Raw genomic sequence first — 15,008 nt, forward strand, 5'->3', positions numbered from 1 at the left:
TTTAAATAAAATCGTGTAACGGAACGTTTTCTGATAAACGTCAAATCAGTTTCTGTTTGTCAACGCCAGAGGGCGTTTTTTGAAGTCTTTTCCGGTACGAGAGGTAAAGTGTCAAACGTTTTGCTGTGAATTTTTCTTTATCGTCAATTATTACAGTGATCATTTAATTTGAAGTGACTGTGAATATAATCCAAAAATGTCTGAACGTTATTCAATCCTTTACGTTTCGTATTTCAGGTTGATAATTCGTCAAAAACCATGGCTGATGTTGATGTGTGAGTACCCGTTGTTTTTGTCTTAATTTTCGATATTTTCTATGAAGTCCATCGATTTAAAAATTATATTGCACTTATGATAATTATTCACAGTTAAATTTAATGTGTAATTTGCGAAATGTATTAAAATAACATGACATCAACATAACCTCTTAATTTTTTAGGTTAAGTTTAGTTTGAAAAAATACTCTTACACGTTTATTTCAAGCCTTTTTATGAACCTCACTTAACTTTCTGTGACCGTTCCTACTAGGGTTGCCAGGCGTCCGAATAAAGCCGTAAATAGTTAGGCTTTTTCAATGGTTGTCCGGCCAAATTAAACGGTGTCCGGCCTGTCCGGCTTTTATTAGGCTTTTTACAACTGACCAGTGACTTGTGAACAGTGAAGTTCATAAAAATAAAAATGATAATAACTTTTAGACATTACATACAATTTTTTTGTCATATATACTTACCTATACTAAGACACAAAATCCCTACTTAATGTTATAAATGCAAAAGTAACTCAGTCTATCTGTCTGTCTTTCGATCTGCCTGCCTGTTACTTCTTCACGCTTAAACTACTGAACCGATGAAGATGAAATTTGGTATAGAGTACATTTACAATGGAAAAAAAATCTTTTTGTCGCTTTCACAGCTGCAGACATAAGCGAGTCCTCAATAATTGGGGCGTCCGGCCTTTTAGCCCAAAAGTCTGCCCAAACAGGCTCGTCTGTCCGGCTATCACATTTGGGGACCTGGCAACCTTAGTTCCTACTATTCTTCTCTTGTTCTACCACAGATGTGTTAATTAATGTGTACATACATACATATAAGGGCCAATCAACTTTTTTACCGACACTAATCTGTCCGCGACATTTTTCAAACAATTGCAGATTTTTGTAAGTCAACATGTTTTTTCTGTAATTTAATAGAAGGTGTACATGAATACATACCATCCTACGTAAGTTCAACCTATTAAATTGTGAAATATCTTGTTGTAAGTACGATTTTTGGTAACACCAGAGACAATTTTGGTAACGCAGGAGACTCCCAAAGTGTCGATAAAATAGTTGATTGGCCCATAATCACGCCTCTTTCCCGTAGGGGTAGGCAGAGACCACTTCTTTCCACTTGCTATGATCCTTACATACTTGTTTCGCTTCATCCACTTTCATTATTCCCTTCATACATGCTCTTCGGTTTAGGGTACTCTTGACCTGGCCTTTTTTCAAGACGTCCCTGATTTGGTCTCGAAAATGAACAGTATAACTATTGCACCATCAAAATGAAACTGAAATAATTTAAAAAAATCTCATTTTAAAATTCAGCCAGATTGTGTTGTCTGTGGTGTGTTGTATTTAAAGTTTATTTTGGAAATGTGAATATTTCCAAAATAAACGTTTATATTTCGAATTGTTAGTTTTCTTTTAAGTGTGCGTATGTTTGTACAAATTACTACAGTTAAAGGTAAAACAGCGAAAAAAATATCAAAAAAAGAGTTGTTTACTCGTCAGAATTCGAAAAAAAAATCTGAAGTCTCTCTTGTGGAGGCCCCAGGGCTTTAGCCCTGGATGCCCTCCCCTAAATCCGGCCCTGGTTACAATTTACCCATTTGAACACACATTTTTTGTGGCACCAGAAGAAGTCTTAACCTCATAAGGCCCAACATCCTAAATTTAGGACATACATCAAACAAAGCTAATGTCAGCTTCACTGATTGACATTAAATAATAATAATAATGAAATAATTTATTGCCACAGAAAATAAGACAGGATTACACAATCAAAACAAAAAAACCTAAGCAGGTGGCAATGGGCTCAGGCTCAGCATAAGCTGCGAGCATAGGAAATTTGCAGTGCTGATTTTCAGCCTGCGCCCATAAAGTTAAGCTTGAAATTTAGCTCATTAAGTTTGAAATTCTATTGATCAAAATTTGACGTGGGCCTTACGAGGTTAAATTAGTAGTCTAAAATTAGGTAGAACTTTTTTTTTACTACAAGAACTGAATACTTGTTATATCAATATTACAAGAGACCAATTTAATGTAATTTCTATTTCTGTACAGTGAGGTCCCCAACAACCCCGTCCTGAGCGGCGGTGCCATGGATGTGAACACAGCGCTCCAAGAGGTGCTCAAGACTGCCCTCATTCACGGTGGGCTCGTCCACGGCCTCCATGAGGCTGCCAAAGCTCTTGACAAGTAAGTAGACTTAAATAATAGGCTGCAGTCTTTATTTTTGAGATGCCCTGTAGTAGTGATGTAACGAATGTCATTTTTTGAACATTCGCGAATGCGAATGCGAATATTCAGTTTTTCCTTTTGGCGCTAAATTGTCTATGGCAGTCTCGTTCGAACGAAGTGCGTTCCGCTTGTACTTTGTTCCGAGAATTACCCAGTTTATACGAACGCATCGCAAAGTAAATAAATAAATAATACCAAATGATTAAGTGAACTTGTTCTGCGAGGAGGCCTGTGTCCAGCAGTGGGACGTATATAGGCTGGGATGGTATGATGGTATGGATTAAGTGAAGACTGATAATGTGAGTAACTTTTTTGTACCTATAAAAACATACAAATTGATTTTATTAACCTATCTTTTATCTAATAATATTTTTTTTTTCTGATATTCATATTCGCAAAACATTCGCAGAAATTTTGCGAATGCGAATGCGAATATGGAAAAATATGCGAATATTCGTTACATCACTACCGCGGGCGCCAACCTATGCTATGCTGCCACTGGCCGCTAATTAATTTTTTTTTTGTGTGAAAACTTTTATTTTTCAATTAAATAAAAAATCTGGACTAAGTGTGGCCAAGAGATTACTAATGTAACAAGAAAAGTTTTCATATAATGTTAATTTGACTAGACATACAAGGGGTGTTTTTTAATAAAATAGTTTTCCTTTCTGTCCATGAAGTCATTGGTATATAAAATGTACAGTTGAAGAAACAGAAGCATGTATCTTTGTGCTTCAAATAAGATTTAGACATTTAGTAAATCCTCATGAAGTTGATTTTGAAAAGCTACCCACCCTGGTTCTTCAACTCCCTCAAGCAGCCTATGGCCTATCCTCTCTCGTAATTTGTACTAGAAGGCAGTGGAGCCCTCCCAAACATTCAGTCAGCATTGGGCTGTTTTAGTTCAATGCTGGTTGGAAATATCTGATGTGACCCGAGTCACAGTGGATACACTACATTGCCAATACTGACGCACATGCATAGTACCACAGTACTCGTTTTTTACGAGATTGTGGCCTCCCAATTGTGCTACAAGATCTTTTATAGATTTTAGAATATGTTTAAGTATGTTCTTTACTTCTTTAGACCAGTGCCCCATTTCACGAACCTACAATTTACAAGCAGTAATCTCTGTTCGACGCATATTGTTAAAAAAAAACTGCCGTTATAGGTACTACTGTTAACATTGCCCACGTTGCCTACGCCTAGCGCCATCTGTTATTAAATGTTTGTTTTCTCTGGCAGGAGGCAAGCCGTACTGTGCGTGCTGGCTGAGAACTGCGACGAGGCTTCCTACAAGAAGCTAGTGCAAGCGCTCTGCAACGAACATCAGATCCCACTTGTCAAGGTAAATTATACAATCCAAAACAAAATTGGGGCCACATGAGTTTCATTGACTAAATGAAAATACTAATAAATAGGGTTTTATTAATACAACATAAGCAACATAAAACAACTTTTCTTTCAATTAAATACATTGTAACAGATAAAGTAACTAACTGTTAGCGTGCTAGTTGTACGTCGTGGGGATTTGCTGAAAAGAGCGGGGGCTTCGCTGTCCGTAGCCTCACCTCACGCGACTCGTCTAGTGACTGCCTTGATAGCTATCATATTTATTATCCTAAATAAACAAATGCGCTCCGCACGAGCCGCCCCTGCCCGTGCAGGTGTCGGTGTTTTGGAGCGCAGAGCGTCCCGAGCGCCCCTATGGTGCCCCGCGACATGCGGTGTCAACTTTCCTAGTGCTCGGACAATAATCGAATAATAATAGGACAATAATCTCATGTATCTAATCTATCTCACACATAATAGTACATTACTGGAGAGGCCACGAAATAAGGGATTGATGGACGAGTTTGGGGTAGAGATAAAACGAGTCCAGCAATGTTCTGGCCGAGGTTTGTATAGTGCTTTTCTCAAACAATGTGAGAAAATATTCCATCCATCCATGCAATATGGCAAATGCTTTCTACAGTCTAGTGGTGGTTGGCTGTTTGTAATTTTTCCTTTGTTAGTTTAATGTTAGTAAGCAAATTTAAAAAGTTAGAGCAGCAGTAATGGATTTTCATACATTCCTTATGGCCTAGGCCAAGAAGTAATGTAGGGAGCCATATAAATGTTCGTGACATTAACGCATACATTTCCGAGCATGTTTGAGAATACACACTTACTGTACATAATAGAGTAGGAAATAATTTTAAGATTCTCATTTGATACCTACTTTCACTGAATAGCTTAATATGCTAATCTTTACTATTAACAACAGGAGAACAACCCTCCAATAGTAATGAATGTTAGATTGTATCCAGTTTTATGGTGGACGATTCTGGAAGCCTATAATTTGTATTAAAATTATAGAACATAGAAGAATCATGTAGTGTGATATTGGATTTCTTTCTTGACAGCAACCCCATGGGTTTTGTATGATTTTTAAAAACTGTACCCTCAAACGGAATAGTATCAAAATTCGAATAGACAAATGGGAACGGATGAATTAAATTGGGGCTATATTATAATTAAATCCACAACCGCTATTGCATATTCGTTCGCCATGAGAACTGAAATGAAAGCGACGATAAACTGTAGCGTGTGTGTACAGTATAATTTTACGATAAATCGGACCGTTGTTATTGGCACGGTGCATATAACATTTTTTATAACACTTATGTGACCTATAACGTTTCTTTTGCTGTTGTTTTCAGGTGGACAATAACAAGAAGCTCGGCGAATGGGCGGGTCTCTGCAAAATCGACAAAGACGGCAAGGCCAGGAAGATCGTCGGATGCTCGTGCGTCGTTATCAAGGTAACACTCTTTAAATAGCCTACCCGCACATAGATAAATCGGTTTTTAATTAGGGTTTTCTGGCAGGTGAAATGTCGCTAGTTTGTCACTTGTATGACGTTTGGGACAGGTAAAGCGTAAACTATACATAAGACGGCAGCGGGTCGGGTCGGGAGTGCGGCGGGCCAATTTACCCTGTTTGCTTGCTCCGCGCCCGCCGCCGGTGTGTTGTTGTTCCTTAATATACAGCCACGTACAGGCCCACATACCTGGCTATAAAGATTGCACATCGGACTATGGAAAGAGACTGCTAATTTCGGCTTCGTAGACCATTGTCACTGTCACACACTAGATACTACTTATGTGACGTTTGTCAGTCGTTTTACAGGTGCCGTAGAGTATGGTATGGACGCATTTAGATGAAAATTAAATACATATAAAAAAAGAGTTGTTGAAACCCCAATTGCCAATTGTCTTTTTCCGAAGACCGATGTGCAATCTTTATCGCCGGGGGGGTACTGTAAAAAGGTCTGCCCCACTCCCAACCCGACCCGCTGCCATTCTATGTGTGGTATACGCTTATAGCTAGAATGTACGGGTTGTAGTTGTAGAGGGAAGGAGGATCATTGGTACTGTCAAAGGCATAAATATATATACAATACCAAGACGTCAAAAATATCTATACACCTTTATGCCACTAAACATAAGGTCGATGTATACATATTTATTTTGACGCTATGGCGCTATGGGCTATATATATTTTTGCATTCGACTGTACTTATGCGTTAAGCGCGAGCGCTATCGACGTTGGATCGTCCTTAGTGCCGATACTTAGCGCTAGAGCACGCGAGAGATCTATGGTGTCGTGTTGATACATTGACTACTTTCCATTCGCTCGCACATTTATTTTATACCCCTTCTTCAGACCCGTGTCCTTCTGCCCTAGTCAACCCTAAACATTGCTTCTGGGGCTAACTTCTCTCCCACAATAAAATAATGCCTGTGTTATGGAATAGTGTAGTTTTTCTGTAAAATAATCTTCTAAATTGCTTCATTAGTTTCTAAGGTTACTCCTTCTTCCTACATACAAAATTAACTCTTGATTATATTAGTATGGATGTGTATAACTTTGTAGTAATCATTGAAAATTCGGAACCACGGTGTTTGACTATTTTGTATACGTTTTATAAATTAAAACTACACAATGCCTGTTATCGAATAGAAAAACAATTTTGAAGCTACCTTTACAAATAACAAAGTTATAAAGGTTTGAAATTCAAGATTAGACAGAGAAAGACATACTGGCATGTGACGTCACACGCTGCATAGAGAAAAGCGTTTGAGAAAGAGACAGGTATATAGATTTTTTCAACTGATTTAAATTTTCTTTTCGCTAAACACTATCTGTATATCTATATTTTCATAATAATATTAAGATATGGCAAAATCAGGAGTTGTCAAATACCGTAATATTTTCACTTAGACAGGTACACACTAGTTTAACTCTGAAGTATATTTAATACTAAGATGTCAATGCCATTCATTGTTGAAGAGTTCTGCCCTGCAGAGACGCTCCTGGCTGGACCATTAGTTTTTCATTACCAGATTATTGTATTGTCACCGAACTTACATAAGTATGCCAAATTTGAGCTCCATTGGAGCAGGAAGTGGTTAAAAATTTTTTTTGCAAATTTTTAGGTTAGATTCCTAAAAATATATAAATTAACCGTCCGTTTGGCTACTTGCTAATTTTAATTCTGAACCGTTCAGCTAAATTGACACTGCTGACTGTTTTACTTTCATGTCGTCCAGCTGAATTGACTTTTTGCTGACTGTGTATTTTACTTTTGTCATCTAGCTGAAATGGTCCTTTGGCGATAAAGTAAATTGACGGACTAAGTATTTTTTTTTATCCATCTTCCCTGTTGCTGCAATATTTTAAGTAATGTAATTGACCTTTGAATATTGTTCCCAGGACTTTGGTGAGGAGACGCCAGCTCTGGATGTACTCAAAGACTACCTGAAGTCTTCGAGTTAAATCTAGGTCTAAGTTATACAAATAAAAGCCAAAAAAACCGACCACAACCATTTTATTTAATAAATTAAATACTATCCTTTAAGTAATCCATAATTTATTATTATTATAATAAGGCTACACGTACACTAGAGCCGCGAGCGAAACAATCTTCGCTCCTCGTCGATGGACAGGCAGTTGGTAACTAGCTTAAAAATTCATACAAAACCGGAAAGCAAGAACGAAGAAACGAGTGCGAGCGGGGAAGTTCCATGAATGGAAAAATAATCCGTAACTCCGCTTCGCATAAAGATACTGTTCCACAAGCTCCTTTTTAGCATGCTAGTGCTAGTACAATCGAGTTCATAAACTTGAAAGCAAAATTTGATCAAAAATTTGCTCACAAGTTTATGGACTCGCGAATGTACCTGCAGTACCTGTATGCCACTTAAAAAGCATGCTTAAAAGTAGCACGTCTCTAAACACACGTGCCTATTGTAATTGGTAGATCGCACAGTCTCAATAGACTTCAGATTTCATTAAGCTCAGAATTTACTCAATAGTAAATTCTGAGCTTAATGAAATCTGCCCGTTATAATATAAATAAACACGAAGTCCTCTTCACCGCCAGAGTCATCCAGTCGTGACAGCCATGGAATGCCTCGTACGCCACGGTCATTTTATATGACCAACATTGAACTCGAAATAAAAATCCTTAATGCAATGGAATAATACTCATGTTGGTTTGTCGCTGGTTTTTCTTGGCGTACAGAGCACGTCACTTCGTTTGCTTTGTGGCGGTAAAGAGATAATCTGACCACTAAATATAGGTAGTGCCGCTTGGCATTCAGGCGTTTAGTTATTTAGCTGTGATACGTACTTTCTACCTTTTCTGGTAAATGGAGAATATGAGGTGAAGGGGCCCTAGCTTTTCGCCGAAAATATTTTTTTATTCATTTCCCAACAGAGGGGCTACTACGAAACTCGCTAATGGAAGTGCGTATCGCACCGTCCCTTTCACTCGCATATTAAATGACATAAGCGTCAGCGGGACGGCAACATACGAAGTTCGAGTTTTGCACTTCGTGGTATAGGGCCTGTTTCATATGGACGAACGATTTTTTTTTCTGAAACCACTATTTAGGATATATTTCAGGACTCCTGTAAAACTCTATACTAGGTTAGGTTTGGTTATAACAGTACTCTAATATACAAAATACTAACTATTTAAAAAAGTTGGGAAATTAATTAAGTATTTGGGAAAAAGGTTTTGGTCGAAAAATTAGAGAACTAGTATGGGTTTTTTTTATCCAGCTGCGAAACTTCTCGTATAACTCGGTAGGTACTACCACAGGCACTAACAAATTTTCCAGCTTACCAAACTAAATGCAAATATTTGAAAACTGGTCGCACAACTCCTTATGCTTCGGCCACTGCTGCACTTGGCATTCCCTGGAAAATTACAAAACCGTTAATTACGAAATGGACGGAAACCTATTAAGTACGTCACATTATAAGAAAATAATGGACACTTATTTTTTTCACTTAACAATTAAACAAAAATGATGAAGAACATAACCAGTTAACCATTAAAAAGATCTAGGCGATTTAGCGACCACATGCGTTGACTTGGAAATTCTATCTTATTTGTAGGTATCTAATTATTGAATTATACTACTAGCTTTAAAAATATCCTTTGTCAGGTATGTATTCGATAGCTGCTCTTGATTCTTTGGTACTATTGGTAGTATGCTCCAATAAATGGGGCCTAATTAAAGTTTGGTTAAAGTATCGCGTGACGTCACAGGCCGTATTCAATCTTTGTCATTTTTAATCCCCGACGCAAAAAGAGGGGTATTAAAGTTTAACCGCTATGTGTGTCTGTATGTCTGTGTGCGTATCTGTCTGTCTGTGGCACCGTAGCTCTTAAACGAGTGGACCGATTTGAATGCGGTTTTTTTAAAATTGGAAGTCAGGTTTTCTAGCGATGGTTCTTAGACATGTTTCATCCAAATCGGTTCAGCCGTTTTTGAGATATTGATTGAACTTTGAAGTGACAAAGTCGGGGATTTTCCAACTTTTTGTTGGTTAGGGTAGGTTATTTGTTCTTTTGCCACAAGACAAAATAGGGTGTCCAATATTTTCCGATAATAGAACCAAAGGACTAAATAGACTAATGTTTTTTTACCCACGATAGGTCCTATTGTCTAGATTAGGTACTTCGGTCTATTATGTTAGGTATGAATCATGTACCTTCTAGAAAATTCCCAAAAGCTTGGAGCGCCGAGGAAATCTCGCCCAGGGCGCTGGAAGTGCTAAAACCGGCACTGCATTATACCTCTCCACCTTGCACTGTCTCCCGCACTTGGCGCCGCCCCCGTCCAGCACCAGCGCCGCGTCGTTTGTGCACGACACCAGCAGACGCCTGGCCATATTGCAGGACTCCTCCGAGCCGTCCATATTTGGCCATACGCCGACACTTGGCACCTACCTCCCACAATACCACTCCGTCTTGCACCTCGAGCACTTCTTGGCGGCCTTCTCCCCGCACTTGGCGCACTTGGCGCCGCCCCCGTCCAGCGCCAGCGCCGCGTCGCTCGTATATGACTCCAGGAGACGCTTGGCCATCTTGCGGGACTCCTCCGAGCCGTCCATATTGAAGTGCTGCAGCTGCTGCTTGGCCACGGTCTTCGTGCGCTTGTGGATTTGACGCATGTAAGCGTCTTTTATCTAGTCAACATTTCACAATTAGTTTAATTCAAGAATAACAGGAAAAGTCACTTCCTGCCCTATAACACGTCCACGCCACTTTAGCAGGTAGGTAGAGAATAGACAAACCCCGAGATAAACCAAAGACTACAAACGATGCGGTTCGGCTTTTTCTCAATTCTACTTAGGTACAGATTTTTCTTACAGATTCCCAACTGAACAGATTATCATGTTTGGTATAAGTAAGTGCCACCAGAGTTGAGGTCACGCACACAAGAACATGTCATGTACTTAATCACAGCAGGATTTTTCCATTCACACATTCATTTCATTCATTCTCCTTTTATGCAATCAGTTCATGTAGCTGTGCTGTGTGTGCAATCATTCACTTTAACTCTCTTGGCACTACCTTTACGACGAGGAGCGAGCGAAGAGCGAAGGTAGTAGGCAGCTGTCGGCAAAGCGCCAAAACCAATTTTAATTTCGGAAAATTTTTAGGGGCTGTTTCACCATCCATTGATTAGCGTTAACCGACGGTTAAATGTGATGCCGTCTCCGTCTCATCATCTCAGCCTATATACGTCCCACTGATGGGCACAGGCCTCCTCTCAGAACAAGAGGGCTTGGGTCATAGTTCCCACGCGGGCCCAATGCGGATTGGGAACTTCACACGCACCATTGAATTGCTTCGCAGGTTTGTGCAGGTTTCCTCACGATGTTTTCCTTCACCGCAAAGCTCGTGGTAAATTTCAAATGTAACTCCGCACATGAATTTCGAAAATCTCAGAGGACGCGAGCCGGGGTTTGAACCCACGACCCTCTGCTTGAGAGGCGATAGGTCAAACCACTCGGCCACCACGGTTTTTTTTTTTCGTCTCCGTCTATTCGAACAAAACAAATAGAGACGGCACACACCTAACCGCCAGTTAACACTAATCAATGGATGGTGAAACATCCCCTTAATCTAGAAAAATCTGTAAAAATGGGAATATATGTACGGGTACCTACCTGGGGCACGATTTCAATGAGCGTGCAACCAGGAGCCTTGGTGCCGTTGGTGCGGTTGTGGAGGCCGGAGTAGTCTCCGACGGCCAGCCGGCACAGGAACTGTTTCAGCTCGCCCAGCGGTGGGATCTGGTCAATCATCGGCTCCGTCATGCGAGCTTGCAGCTGGAACAGGGTCAAATCCAAACCGGATTGATGGTTGCTACTGCTGGCGCTGGATTGATGAGGGCACTAACCTAACCAACAAAAAGTTGGAAACCCCCGATGTCACTTCAAATTTAAATATTTCAAAAACGGCTGAACCGATTTTGATCAAACATTTCTAAGAACCGTCGCTAGAAAACCTGATTTCAAATAAAGAAAACCGCATTACAATCGGTCCACCCGTTTAAGAGCTACGGTGCCACAGACAGACCGCTATGTGTGTCTGTCTGTTTGTGGCATCGTAGCTCGCAAACGGGTGGTTTTACATACCCGGCAAAAAGCGGTGCGGCGACACTCATCGATGGTGTAGTGGTGCGCCAGTCGTGGCTCTAGTAATAGCTGCCGCAGACACAGCCATAGCTGCGCTTCGCTGCGGTGGAGCTCCGCCCTCTCCTCGGCAGAGGGCTTGGTCCAACGGCCGACTGCAAACAGGAATACATTGAGAAATGCTTGCGGTAACATATGTTTCAATTTTGTAGCTTCCTCAAGCTTGTAGTGTATTAATTTTATTCGACGGATAAAAGTGATGCCGTCTCAGTCTATTCGAACAAAACAAACAGAGACGGCATCAACATTTAAGTATTCGTCAAATAAATTTACTCAATGGATGATGAAACAGAGGGTTAGACTAAAGAAGTTTGTCCGCCAGGGTTGGAGAAGCGACTCGACTGTTATTTGACTTAAGAGAGATATCATCGACATCTCTTAAGACGTCTACTGTTGGACATAGGCCTCCCCTATAGACCTTCAGTTGCTTCGGTTGGAAGCGGCTTGCATCCACCTCGTAGCTGGACGTCCTACGCTGCGCTTGCCGATCCGCGTTCTCCATTCGAGAACTTTTCGGCCCCAATGGCCATCAGTTGTCAGGTCATGTTCTCCATGCTATATGGCCCTACCCATTGCCAAAGTTAAATAAAAGTTGTGTCAATTTCTATTCCTCTCCAGTTTATCTATTAGATAACGTGGTGGCGCTAGGGTCGGCAAGGCTTACAGGCGAATGTCTCCAGGTCGCCAGCCTCGTTGGTCCTCTTCCAGGGCTCCAGCTGCAGCAGGTGTGCCAGCAGCGAGGGCACGTCGTGCGTCTTGTACAGGTTGGTGGCGATGGACGCCCCCACGCCCGCCGCCTCCATATGCTCCGTCAAATAGCTGCAAAATAAGTATAAATAGACAAGGATTCAATAATACAATATTACTTAAGCTCTCGTAAGACATACATAGATACTTATGATACTCTGATAAAATTACTAAATGAAACGGTTCAAAGGGTTCAACTCACGATTATAAAAAATCTTTTTCTGGTGCGCATCTACTCTCATAATTTACGCACGCAAGTTATAAGTACTTAATGTAATGTTTGACATAATTTTTGCAAAACTTTTTTCGCGTCGAAACCATTTTTTTTTAAATTACTACATGCGGTTATCTGTCACTTATCTTGTAGAACTCTATAGATTAGGTTAGGTTTGTTTTATAACCATTCTGAACAATTAGTGTATTCAGAGAAAATAGAGTTATGAAAAAGAATACATTATGAATTGCGACAATTACGAGAGTCGATATGGACCTGTTATAATTAGGTATCGTTCTCATCTCAGTTGAAGTTATCTACGGTCTGTTCAATTAATGGACAGAAGAAAAATAGGCTCTTTATAATGCACGCTTTAGGAAGTCATTTAATAAATTGCATTGTTTGAAGACTTCAATATTAGTTTCAATTATACATTAACTACTTAACTGTTGCCCGCGACTCCGTTCACGTAGAATTCGTTTATTGCTATCCTACGGGAACTATGCAATTTTCCGATATAAAAACTATTCTATGTCCTTCCCCGGGACTTGTACTATATGTATACCGAATTTCACCTAAATCGGTTCAGCTGTTAAGACTGTTTTTTGAGTTAAAGGTCCCTGCCCCCTGTAATTCTCACCGCACGATAGAGATGCATCTCATGCTGATATCGAACTGTAAATCCCGCTTCTGCCGCTCCAACTCCTCCAACACCGTTTCATTTTCAATCTCCTTGCGGGTCGGCGGTGTGAGATAGCCGGTACTGCCAATAATAAAACATAGCGTGATTTGTCAAAGTTATTTCTAATTTAAGAAAAATTATGCCTAATTTTTTTGTGATTGTGTATTTGTTTTTGTTTGTAATCGAAACCCACACAAAAACTGTACAACTGATTTGAAACATTATTTTACCTGTATAATCATTAATCAGCAGTCAGCTAAGCTATAATTTAATCCCGGGAACATGTAAACTTTCCATGTGATGGGGGCCTTGGTTGATCGAAAAACAATAATTAATTATCCTTATTATAATAATAATCGGCGCGTTTAAAAAAAGCGGTGTGCAAAGGCCCTAACTTTGGATTTAGTTCAGCTACTCGCCAAAAGATGGCGCTACTATTTTTTTTTTATTAGGGTACTTAAAACATTTCTCTAAGGTTTTTTTTTCATAGGTAACCCCTCCTCCAATTTGGACCGCCACGTTCTCTGAGGCGATAATCCCTCCCCCACTTTAGTCTGCCACCGTTCACCGAGGAGTGGAGTACAATCACAGAATAAAGTAATAAGTAGTACAAGTAAGTACAATTTAAGTGTATTATTAGTTACTTGAGTAGCGCCAGTAACGCTGTGAGCTGTTCGAGAGCGTAGTTGAGCAAGTCAATGATGACTTCGCTGATGCACTGCGCGCCGTCCTGGTGGAACAGAACTGTCTCCAGGAGCCCCACCGCCGCCGCCTCATGGTACAGCTGGAAAAACCGTTGAGAGGCACAGAAAAACAATTGTTAGTTTACTTTAGCTAGTTTTAGACTTCGTTGCGCGCTACGAAGCTGGCGGGCTACTGCGAAATTCGAAAATCGAAGTTAGTGTCGTTCCGTCCCTCTGACATTTAAGTATACTATTTAATACGAGAGTGAGAGAGACGGTACGATACGAACTTCAATTTTCGAATTTCGGAGGGTTACAACGGTGCTGTGGTGACACGGTTAAATTTCATACAGATTGAGGAACTTGGCTGTACTTACGACCATGTAAATACCAAAGGTATTCGCTGGTGAAGGTTCTAATTTAATTATCTGAGGGTAGATTTTAGTCCGCCATACTTGAATGCAGATCGCTTCTTGCACCAAAACTGGCAGCTGAAACGTAATAGGAACATCAGTGGTGCTCTCTGTTAAGAATTTGTTCTGAGAGATAGATACTTTCGTTTTGCATTGTTATTGTTACCTTTCCACAAGAAATCATAGTTTCTTTAGTAAGTTCTTCCATCATAGACGATGCTTCAATAACGGCTTGCTGGTTGAGTTTTTGTAGTCGAATGTGCCAGTCTACCCAGCTGAAATTTATTATTCATCGTAACAATGCAAACACCTCGTGAATTTGAAAATATAAGTGAAACTAAAAAAGTTTCCTACGCTTGGTTTCCTATGGAATCTATACGCGACGGTTCCATACTTTCGACAAATATATCTAGCTCGCCTATCTCCAGGGCACTAAGCTGAGGATCTTTTTCAACCATTTTTTCAGTATTCAGTTAATTTGAGATAGATATTCTGCGTAGCAAAGGAATCTAAAATATAGTGGTAACTATGGTAACGTTTGTTCAATATGGTTCAATAAGCGTTTCAAAATACGCGCCACCGGAAGTAAGTAGCGGATGTATAGAAACATTCATATGGCAGCACCTAGTTAATACTATAAGATTTTGGTGAGTAATACTATAAGCACAGCTATAAGATATAAGACGTTGGCTTTCAAGTCTACATGACTTAAAAAAAGAGCAAATTA

General features: G+C 40.0%; 2 protein-coding genes across 2 annotated transcripts; one reads left to right on the forward strand and one right to left on the reverse strand.

Moving 5' to 3' along the window:
* Positions 1 to 46: 46 nt before the first annotated feature.
* RpS12 (ribosomal protein S12) lies at positions 47 to 7,362 on the forward strand. Its single transcript, XM_074106396.1, has 6 exons — positions 47 to 103; positions 238 to 275; positions 2,324 to 2,458; positions 3,746 to 3,848; positions 5,203 to 5,304; positions 7,259 to 7,362. Exons 2-6 carry the CDS (start codon positions 259 to 261, stop codon positions 7,319 to 7,321), a joined length of 420 nt encoding a protein of 139 aa, XP_073962497.1. The 5' UTR covers positions 47 to 103; positions 238 to 258; the 3' UTR covers positions 7,322 to 7,362.
* Zmynd10 (zinc finger MYND-type containing 10) lies at positions 7,357 to 14,816 on the reverse strand. Its single transcript, XM_074106394.1, has 10 exons — positions 14,636 to 14,816; positions 14,448 to 14,556; positions 14,246 to 14,359; positions 13,830 to 13,969; positions 13,144 to 13,266; positions 12,207 to 12,361; positions 11,486 to 11,637; positions 11,015 to 11,176; positions 9,789 to 10,027; positions 7,357 to 8,749 (listed from the first exon to the last, which is right to left on the reverse strand). Exons 1-10 carry the CDS (start codon positions 14,737 to 14,739, stop codon positions 8,680 to 8,682), a joined length of 1,368 nt encoding a protein of 455 aa, XP_073962495.1. The 5' UTR covers positions 14,740 to 14,816; the 3' UTR covers positions 7,357 to 8,679.
* Between the last annotated feature and the right edge of the window lie 192 nt (positions 14,817 to 15,008).

Source organism: Choristoneura fumiferana, chromosome 24, assembly GCF_025370935.1.
Source record: "Choristoneura fumiferana chromosome 24, NRCan_CFum_1, whole genome shotgun sequence".
Taxonomy (NCBI): domain Eukaryota; kingdom Metazoa; phylum Arthropoda; class Insecta; order Lepidoptera; family Tortricidae; genus Choristoneura; species Choristoneura fumiferana.